General features: G+C 51.7%; 6 protein-coding genes across 6 annotated transcripts; 3 read left to right on the top strand and 3 right to left on the bottom strand.

Annotated features, from left to right (window-relative positions):
- Window positions 1-649: 649 nt before the first annotated feature.
- Window positions 650-1,181, top strand: MYCFIDRAFT_111645 (uncharacterized protein; the record flags this gene model as incomplete). Its single annotated transcript, XM_007926727.2, has 2 exons — window positions 650-983; window positions 1,039-1,181. Coding segments are annotated over 2 exons (477 nt in total), but the record flags the coding sequence as incomplete, so codon positions are not given.
- A 1,526-nt stretch (window positions 1,182-2,707) lies between these two features.
- On the bottom strand, window positions 2,708-3,241 carry MYCFIDRAFT_182310 (uncharacterized protein). Its single transcript, XM_007926726.1, has one exon. It carries the CDS (start codon window positions 3,167-3,169, stop codon window positions 2,936-2,938), a length of 234 nt encoding a protein of 77 aa, XP_007924917.1. The 5' UTR covers window positions 3,170-3,241; the 3' UTR covers window positions 2,708-2,935.
- Window positions 3,242-3,584: 343 nt separating this feature from the next.
- On the top strand, window positions 3,585-6,266 carry MYCFIDRAFT_214684 (glycoside hydrolase family 92 protein; the record flags this gene model as incomplete). The annotated part of the gene is made up of 2 exons (XM_007926725.1): window positions 3,585-3,899; window positions 4,065-6,266. The coding sequence occupies 2 exons, from the start codon at window positions 3,585-3,587 to the stop codon at window positions 6,201-6,203; spliced, it is 2,454 nt and encodes an 817-aa protein (XP_007924916.1). The 3' UTR covers window positions 6,204-6,266.
- A 1-nt stretch (window position 6,267) lies between these two features.
- MYCFIDRAFT_173310 (uncharacterized protein) lies at window positions 6,268-6,670 on the bottom strand (the record flags this gene model as incomplete). Its single annotated transcript, XM_007926724.1, has 2 exons — window positions 6,268-6,328; window positions 6,360-6,670. The coding sequence occupies 2 exons, from the start codon at window positions 6,668-6,670 to the stop codon at window positions 6,268-6,270; spliced, it is 372 nt and encodes a 123-aa protein (XP_007924915.1).
- A 34-nt stretch (window positions 6,671-6,704) lies between these two features.
- On the top strand, window positions 6,705-6,964 carry MYCFIDRAFT_173309 (uncharacterized protein; the record flags this gene model as incomplete). Its single annotated transcript, XM_007926723.1, has 4 exons — window positions 6,705-6,731; window positions 6,762-6,775; window positions 6,822-6,903; window positions 6,935-6,964. 4 exons carry the CDS (start codon window positions 6,705-6,707, stop codon window positions 6,962-6,964), a joined length of 153 nt encoding a protein of 50 aa, XP_007924914.1.
- A 604-nt stretch (window positions 6,965-7,568) lies between these two features.
- Window positions 7,569-9,691, bottom strand: MYCFIDRAFT_133650 (uncharacterized protein; the record flags this gene model as incomplete). Its single annotated transcript, XM_007926722.1, has 3 exons — window positions 7,569-9,141; window positions 9,191-9,465; window positions 9,527-9,691. Coding segments are annotated over 3 exons (2,013 nt in total), but the record flags the coding sequence as incomplete, so codon positions are not given.
- Between the last annotated feature and the right edge of the window lie 314 nt (window positions 9,692-10,005).

Below are 10,005 nucleotides of genomic sequence, written 5' to 3'. Positions count from 1 at the left end.
CAAAGATTTCTTATTCAACGCAGATCTCCAGTCCAACGCTTCTGTGGACTTGGGCATCCAAACTGCATTGATAGACGTTCGTTTCGCCACGCCAGCCGGAGCCCTAGCCACTGTAGCCAGGTCTTCGATCGGGGACACGGGCACGCCTAGTGTACGATTCAATCACGAGGCCCACCGCGAATGCGGTCGTTCATCGGATCCAACAAGAGACCGTATCCGGCCCGTCATGTTGTTGTCAGTTGACAGTTCGTGATGATGTCTCGGAATCCCGTGTGGAGGAGACAGCGTGCTGATCGCCGGTCGGTCCAAGCCGGCTCCCGCAAAGTGTAACCACTTTTTTGGGGTTGGGTGATGGTCAAGCTGAGATTCTATGCACCCATAGCCCGAAGCCACACACATTCGCCGACGCCGCTACGGATCGAGCGCGATGCTCAAGAATCCTCGCCTACTCCAGCTTTTCGCCCAAGCACCCCTCCACCAGGCAGTCTCGAGGACGCCACTGAGGCAAGGCTTCGCCAAACAGATCTTCAGACCATCATCCAGAACAACACCACAAAGGCGCAGCTTCGCGAGCGGCGATCTGCGCTTCTGGAAATCTCAGAACTCATGGCGGTTGCATTCATCGCGGGTATGGCGTCAGGCACGACATAGCAGCGGTCAGGCAACGGAAGCTCCCAAAGCGAAGAGGACGCTGTCTGACCGGATGAAGGATATGTCGAGAAAATATGGATGGACAGTCACTGGCATATACTTGGGCTTGTCAGTACTTGACTTCCCATTTTGCTTCTTGGCTGTGAGGTGGTTCGGTACAGAGCGCATAGCGGGAGTGGAGCACGCAATTGTGGATGGCTTCTGGGGTCTTGTGGAAAAGGTCATTCCGAGTTTGACGGAGAGGCGACTACAGAAGCAGGCTGCTGAGGCTGCTGAGGCGGCGCAAGAGGCAAGCGATGCTGTTGCAGAAGACGCCAAGGGCAAGAATCCAGGTGAGCTCTGAACATTTTCTGCGGAGAATCTTCAGAAACTGACTCCATTTGCCAGGTCTCGGAACACAATTACTATTGGCGTACGGAGTGCACAAGTCGCTCATCTTCTTCCGCATACCCCTCACCCTCGCCATCACACCAAAGGTGGTGAAGACCTTGCGGAGTTGGGGGTGGAAAATCGGCAAACAGGCCACATAATGGATACAGCCATGTATGATGGAAAAGAGATGGTTGAGCGAGGGCAGGGCTCTCCACTCGATTTGTTTGTACAAGAGTTCGGATCAGATAGACTAGAGATAATGACTGCGCCAACTCTGGCGCTTGCATCGCGTTGAGATATCCTTGTATAGCAGTCGAGATGGCGTACGTGTCCAGCGACGGGCAGTATCTTTACGCTGGCCACAAAGTCGCGCTGACGAGAGTGATATTTGTCCACGCCTCTTGAACTCCGTGACAGCGTAGCACATCGATTGCCTTGCCGCGACTTCGACGATGAACGTGATGTTCGGTACGCGCAGCTATTATATCTCGCGCCTGTTCAGAGCGCGTCTTCTACGATGGCTAACCACTTCGTCGCAATGTCGCTTCTTCTCCAAATGCTCGCCTATAGCGCGCAATTTGATGAAAAAGGAGGGTCGCGTCAGCTAGAGTTAGTGCGATACTAGCGACACGGTGACAGGCGACATAGGCAAGCCCAGCGGCCGCCCATCGAGGGCCAAAAATAAGTATAATCATTGAAGTGGCCGTAGCCACGTTTCAGAGATTAAACTGAAAAGAACAGATACTACACTTGATCTAAGCCAAAAGGCCTGTGAAGATAGTCAGTAAGATGTTGTTGATGGTTGATGAAGGGTAGGGGTGGGTGTTGACATACAAAGAGAGCTGAAGAAGAAGAGAAGAGAAGAGAAGAAGCTCAGCAAGAGTGCGAAAGAAATACCTCTCGCGATTGCGGGCTGAGCCGTGGCGTGACTCGCTCTGTGCCGCGTGACAGAGACTGCCAGCAGCGGAAGTGAAGTGAAGCCGAAAACACATGAAAACCTGCTAGCGGCTTGGCACTCTGGCCCACACTGTGTATATTACCGATCTTCCTGATGGACCCTCGACAGTGTGACGCTCCGCTCCACAACGCGAATGGTAACTTACCTTCAAACCCTCGTTAAGCACCAAATTCCCAAAGTCCATCGGCCCTCTGCCGTCGCCCCTTCAACTTCGACAGCTTTAGATACATAGGGACAGCTTTCCGTCTCCATACGTGCGTGTACCGTGATCTTCCCCGCCAGAGCGTGGTCTTTGGCATACCAAGCATCACCCATTCTCTTCACATTTTGCAAATATTCGTCATGGTCGAAAGTTGGCGGAAGCCTGTTACACTCGGCTATATTGTCCTCATTCAGTTGAAGTATCCAGCACCCTTCTCCTGCAAATGCCCAGACTGTTGGGAGTCGATATCATTTGCAGGCAGGAAGGCCAAGATCTCCGGGAACTTGCCACTTAGGATGCGGGCCAAGCAGTTCTCAATTCTGGGTATGATGTTGTATCAGTTGCCTGTGGAGAAGGAAAGAGGGCAGCAGGCTGTCTATACGTATATGATTCGTGAGATAGTGAGCCGAAGTCATGTCTAGGTCACCTGAAGCTTCGAATGATGAAAAATGGCTCGCAGCTGCCATTCGAGAGCAGAGCAAGTGTTGCAGCCCTAGATGATACCGAAGACAAGTAGTTTGGTTCTCCTCAGAAAGTCTGCCGGCATTGATGTATTTATCTACGAGGAGCCATAGCAAAGGACGAGTAGGTTGTGTAAAATTGATGCATGTCGAAGATGAACTCCCCTCAGCCGCTTACTTTCTTGCTTCGAGAGTGCTTGTGCCGCCATCTATGTCTTTGGACGCAGGGGGAATACGAGCAGTAGATTGACGGACTCATTTATTGAAACATTGCCATCATAGCACTCGAGATCACTGCCCGAGCTCTGGTTTCACGCTTTTCCAGAAGGCACACTGGGCCAGCAGGTCTGCCTGTACCCTTTCCATTCTCGTTGCATTGCTCTGCAACCAAGTGTGATTCTGCCCAAACTTGTCTGCTCTTGCTTCGATCGCGCTCCATGCAAGCGACCTCTTGGCCGTTCTGAGGACGAGGAGGTCATTGCTGGACATCATTCGCTGCATTGTGCTTCGTGGGCGATGAGCCATTGTGGCCGATGACACTCCTGCGCATCGCATAGTCGTACGGAGGCCGTGACGAAGCCCGATTCTATATCGCTGGCAAAGGCTTTGATGTTGTCCGACTGTATGGCCGGTCGCCATACTGAGGCTTAACCACTGCCGATGAAGCTGTTGTGCCTGTGCCTGTGCCTGTTGGTTCGGTGCCTGCCAAGCATTTTCCGGCCACTCGAACGATTGGATTCAGCCGAAATCTCCGCTTCACGGATACAACTGTTACATCCCAACATCATCATCGGATGCAAGCATCCTGCGCTGCTGGCATCCTGCGCTGCTGTTGCTGCTACTGCTACTATGGAGTGGCAGGCCGCAATCATGTTCTGTACAGCATCGTCCTCACCAGCTTCTTGTTCACTCCAGGCCAGTGCACTTGGTCCCGCTCACCATGTCCGGCTTGTCGATATTGCTATGCGTGGCCACTTCTCTGCAGGCACGCTACGCTCGGGCAGAACGCACCGACGCCGACAGCATTTTATCCCTGGTCGACCCCATCATCGGCACCACGAACGGCGGCCATGTCTTTCCGGGAGCCACTTTGCCATTTGCCATGGCTAAGGCTGTGGCCGATGTGAATTTCGAAAACCAGGCTGGCTACTCGTCCTACCCGGACGACATAACCCAATGTCTGTCCTGCTCCTCGCCTCCGTACACTGGCAGTATCACAGGTTTCAGTCACATGCACGATTCTGGTACTGGAGGAGTAAGTTTGGATCTTCAAGCATTATTCACCGACTACATGATGAAAATTTCATCTCTCGACATTCAATGAGAGCAATATGTTTAAAGTTTGCCTGACATGTCGTTCAACAACACAAAGTCGAAGCATTGCGCGTGCTCTACCAATCATTGGCTGACCTCATGATAGTCACCCTCACTCGGCAACTTTCCCATATTTCCTCAGGCCGGATGTCCAGACGACGACCTTAACCGGTGTGTGTTTGCCACCGCCGACCGAGCGGTTCCGCGAGTCAATGGCTCCGCGGAAGCTCATCCGGGCTACTTTGCTATTACCATGCAGACCCAAATCAAAGCAGAAATGACTACTACAAATCATACCGCCCTATATCGATTTACCTTTCCAGAGCAACCAACGGAAAAGAATGCGACTCTCAGCCCACTTATTCTAGCAGACCTTACAGATCTACCCCGATCCAGAAGCAATGGCTCAATTTCTGTAGACGGAGAGAGTGGCCGCATCTCAGGGAGCGGCGTCTTCAATCCCAGCTTTGGGATCGGCAGCTACGAGTTGTTCTTCTGCGCCGACTTCTCTGGAGCTGACCTTCGAGATACGGGTGTTTTCATGAACACCCGAGCTGGAAGCGAGCCAAAGAATCTTTCTGTATACACGGATGGTATTAACAGAGTCCTTCCTGCAGGCGCCTGGGCTAGATTCAAGGCACCAAAGAGTAACAACCAGATCCTTGCTCGTGTTGGCGTAAGCTTCATCAGTACTAAGCAGGCCTGCAGTAGCGCAGAGAAAGAGATCCCAGACTTCGACTTCGACAGCGTCCATAGCGCGGCGCGGCAAGCGTGGGACGATACTTTGAATGTCATTGAAGTCAGTCCTAGCGGTGTGAACTCCAGCCTGCTGCGCACTTTTTGGAGCGGTGTATACCGCGCCGGCATATCCCCGCAGGACTACACTGGCGAGAACCCGCTGTGGGAAAGTGATGAGCCATACTACGATTCTTACTATTGCATCTGGGACTCTTATCGTAGCATCCACTCCTTGATCACCCTCCTAGACCCGCTACACCAGATCAAGATGATTCGCAGCCTGATCGACATCTATCGACACGAAGGCTGGCTTCCAGATTGCCGCATGAGTCTCTGCAAAGGCTTTACGCAAGGCGGCTCGAACGCCGATGTGGTTCTTGCCGACACATATGTAAAGATGAAGCAGCTGGCTGCCGATCATGGCGTTGACTGGACAATGGGCTACGAAGCTGTGAAGAAGGACGCTGAGGCCGAGCCACCAAACTGGTCTGTCGAGGGCCGTGGAGGTCTGCATTCTTGGAAGAATCTCAAATACGTTCCTACTAACGATTACGATCCCTACGGCGTGGGCCCGTTCTCGAGAAGCATTTCGCGGACTGTCGAGTACGCTTATGACGACTTTTGCATCGCTGAGATGGCCCATGGTGAAGGCAATATGGCCGATTACGAGAAATACGTTGACACATCCGGGTACTGGGCCAATATGTGGAAAGCCGACCAGAAGTCGTCAATAAATGGCACCGATACTGGTTTCACGGGCTTCCTCATGCCGAAGTTCCTCAATGGTACTTGGGGAGACCAGGATCCCATCTTCTGTTCGCCGTTGTCGAATTTCACATCCTGTTACCTAAACCCAGATGGTCACGAAACGTATGAAGGCTCTTCGTGGATGTACAGCTTCTATGTTCCTCATGACATGGCGTCCTTGATCACCACCCAAGGCGGCGCTGACACCTTCGTCAAGCGACTCGACTTTCTTCACGAGAGCGGTCTCCTCTACATTGGTGACGAGCAGGGTTTCCTGCTAACTTACCTCTATCATTACGCCGGCCGCCCTGGAAAGAGCGCCGAGCGCATTCACTTCTACATTCCATCGCAATTCAACGACACAGTGAATGGCATTCCAGGAAACGACGACTCTGGAGCTATGGGATCGTTCGTCGCACTTTCCATGATGGGAATATTCCCCAATGCAGGCCAGGACGTCTACTTCATTACAGCTCCATTCTTTGAGGAGGTCTCGATTAACAACAAGCTTACCGGAAAGAAGGCGACCATTCGCAACGTGAATTTCGATGCAGACTACAAGAATATCTACATCCAGAATGCCACCCTGGACGGCAAGCCGTATGCCAAGAACTGGATCTCACACAGCTTCTTCCTGAATGGAGGCGTGCTAGAGCTCACCCTTGGTCCGAAAGAAGGCTCTTGGGGCACTGCGGCTGATGCCTTACCTCCAAGCATCTCCACGAGCAGAAACACGACCTATGGCGCGATGTACATGTAGAACTTGTACTCCAAAGAAGAAGATAGCCTTGACTACTAAGACTAATGAAATTCATAACTCATCACTAGCACCAACCATTCCATCCATCCATCATCCCAACCTCAAATCTTCTTAATCGTCGGGTCCTGTTCATCCGCACCCAAAGTCGTTCCTGACATAACACTCTGATCATCTGCCCCAACCTTTCCCGCCTGCACCTCCTTCTCCACTTCCATCTTCTTCTTCTTCCCCCCAAACTTCGACTTCACCCATTGCAACGGTACAATTCCCTTACTCCCACTCTCCTTCTGACCACCCATCATCCTATCCGCAGCCCCGGGCTCCCCAGATTTCAAAGCCGCCATGACTTCCGCCGATCTCAGTCTCGCAGCCTCAGCTTTCTCCGAAGGCATACTTTCGCGATCCATCGTATTGGTATTCGCCGAGAAATAGAAGCCGCTGGAATTCCAGGAAGAACTCGTCGCCATGATTTAAAAATTTGTATTTATTTCTTTTTCGGGGATGGATTCCAGTGTTGGTGGGGCGCTTGTGGGGGTTTTATTCTTATTGGAGTTTGAGAATTTTGGGGATAGGTACTGCTGCTGTTGTTGTTGTTTTTGTTGCGATTTCTTGGTAGAGCTGGAAGGCTGATGAGATGAGAAGATCGAGTCTCTCGGGAACGGGAGAAATGTTATATCCACAACTGCGGTTCTTCGCAGTGGTGCAACTGCCCTTTCACACCGGATGGGCAGGTTTATTTTAAGGCTGATCTGCTGATCTAGAGCGCGAATTGGGCTTGCGGAGGCTTGCTCTAGTCTCGAAAGGAAGCGGAATGTGGTTTGGTGTTCTGGAAGTTTTGAAGAGTGTAATGATTGTTCAAGAGTGGTAGAACATGGGATAGATCATCTCTGTTGACAAGTGCTGGTACTGCCCAATCTGCTTGTTGTGTCTATATATTGAAGTCCCCACCGCACGTCAGTATCGACTTCGACAGTGCATCGCGATGTTCAAAGTCGGGTGGCGCGCAAGCTGGCTTTGTTCGGGCTGTGCAAACGTAATTCATCCTTCTCTCACATCCTCCCTCCGCGGCAGTCCTGGGCCCACAATCTTAGCGAATGAGCTTCTGAGCTTCTCTCGATACTGATCCCTTTTAGAAGCTCTTACATGCAGGAAGCGCTTGAGGCTGTGAAGAACTGTCTGCATGCTCTCGTGTTTCTCGGCGCCAGGATGCCGAATAGGTCGGAATATGGACCATCACAGTGAGGCATTTCGTTTTGTCTTCAGGTCGAGACCTGCTTCGGAGACTTAGTGGTATCAGTTACGGTATGCGGTGCCAAAAATAGCGTTGTCCTTGAAAGTTTCCTGGACACTCTACAATTGTGTGGTCTACCAACTGTAGGATTCCTCCTTGAAATGTATCACGGCCGTCTTGTGCTGCTTCACCAAATCGCAGACAATGGAGCGTACGTCATCTGCCATGCTCGCAGGACCACTGACGACGATCAAAGTACCGCCATCGACCGCGACTTCTTGTTCGAGAACTGTGCGTAGCTCGAGTCTTTTTCCTTGCACAATTGTGGTCTCCGTCCGAGGGGCTAGGGTTTGCAAGATGCTTTCTATGGAAGCGACGAGTGCGTCCGTTCTGTTTCCCCAGTAAAGCTTACTTGAACCCACATGTGAAAACAGGTATGGAAGTATCCCTGTGATTCCGACTCCACCAGCGATACAGACCAGGTTCGCACAAGGATGCAGATCTTCATCGGGAATGATTGTCTTTCCATAAGAGGACTCGATCAAGACGGGAACTTCTTTGCGGAAACTGAGCTTTGAGGTGACACCTCTCCGGGTGCGAATGAAGAACGTCAGCCCTGTCCGGTAAGATGAGCGGTGCATCATAGAGTAACCATGTTGGGATGGGGACGGGGACGAGATGACAGGTTCGACGGCATGCAGAGCCGGTTTCTCTACGTCCGCAGCCAACGAGCAGGAGTGGTCGGATAAGGCGGTCGTTCCCTCCGTTGGGAGTAGGATGCCGGCGACAGAGAATGGATGGTTCTCCCAAACCTTCCAACTCAATGTAGGAAAGTATAGATAAGCATGACCTGTACCAGTGGCTCCTGGAATATCGAGGCGGATGTACTCATCACTCAAGACAGTGACATGTGCATGCCGGACACCATTCCGCGCAATTCTGAGAATCCGAAGGAGTCGATCGAATGCCCAGCACGCGAATGCAATATACACCCATGTCTCATATCCCCACTGGTGTCCGAAAGCCTCGACGACATGCCAATAGCAGCCTAGGATGACAACGAAAGACAGCAGCACATGCCACGCCAAGAAGAGCTCGTACAACTTCTGACGTATTGGGAGAAGCGATGTTGGCAAAAGGACGACAAGACCGATCGTTGCCACGATGCCCCAGACCCAATACGGCAGCTGACTTTCCGACGAGTAGTCGTAGCCTGGAGAGTTACGATATATCTGAAGCAGCATTGCGGAGTGTATGCAAGCTTGAAGGCAGCAGATGAAAGCTATCCACCGATGAAGCAGCAGAAATGTGCTATGCGACCAATTGGTAACCCACAAGAGGACATTATTGCGACCAGCATACAAGACCAACAGGGCGAGATTGGCAAAGCTCAAGATGCCAGTCCGATACGAGACATACGTCGCTGTCTGCTGGCTTGGGCTGGTGTACCATGCGTTGGGCCATCGATTCTCGTAGCCGACCGAACAGAGGACGATGTTGATCACCCAAAGGTATGTAATGAAAAGACCTTGTCCTCGAGTAGGCGCCACGAACGTATTCAGCCACGGGACACGATGTCTAGTGCCAAACGCTGGCGGATCAATGAATATTGCATTGAACTGGCTGACCCAATGTCGTGGAAAAGGCACGAATCGCAGTAGTGACAGGGCGATTGGGATACCGGCTCCACCCAGCAAGAGGACGAGCCTGTCACCCAATCTCAGTAGGATTCACTGACAACTCCAAGTTGACTCACCCGTAGCGCACATGCGTTGCTTCATTAACCTCGAATATGCCATCTGCATTGTAATTGCTCTGATATGTTTCATCACTGACCAGAGTCGTATGCATGAGCATTTGGTCGCTTGGCACTGTCGAATTCGGCGGAGATATGATATTTGCCAGAGTCTGTTGGTATGTTTGCTTTGGAGGAGGCTGATGCGATTGCCTTCCAACTATCCTCTTCGCCCACCATTGCTCGAGTCGCCAATCCGACACGTCGTGGCAGCGCGACGAAATGCAATACGCCACCTGCAGAAACGGAACGTTAATCACAGTGTCACTGCTTCTTCGTACAGTCATGATCACAAACTGATTCCAAGAAAGGATCATTGCTCGCGTAGCATTCTGCACTAGGCTTCTTCATGCCTTCCATACGTTTGGTCACAGGAGCGGACAACGTGTCGTTGCAGACCAGAGGATTAGAGACACTGTCGCGACATGCTGTCGCACATGTGGGCTTGTACATGGTAATTCCTATGGCTTGGTCAGCAATGGGGAAGCATGATGTTCACCAGTATTCGGCAACGTGCCATATCCCACAAACCCATGCCCAGGAACACCTCTAGAGGCATTGACCCACGAGACACTCAAAATCAGAAGACATCCCAGTATAGTTGTTGCGGAGGATGATTTGGCCATCGGGGATGCTATGAGCAATGAAAGCTCAACGCGTCAACGGTCGCTGGAGATGATGGCAGCTTATAAGTCGATGTGATTGTCACGTTGTGCGCAAGTTTCTCGACAGTCAGAATCTATACCAGGAATCCCCGCACCATGCCAGTTGGAGAA

Source organism: Pseudocercospora fijiensis (assembly GCF_000340215.1).
Source record: "Pseudocercospora fijiensis CIRAD86 unplaced genomic scaffold MYCFIscaffold_3, whole genome shotgun sequence".
Taxonomy (NCBI): domain Eukaryota; kingdom Fungi; phylum Ascomycota; class Dothideomycetes; order Mycosphaerellales; family Mycosphaerellaceae; genus Pseudocercospora; species Pseudocercospora fijiensis.
Note: the sequence above shows the minus strand (reverse complement) of the source record. Positions and strands in the feature narration are given on the sequence as shown.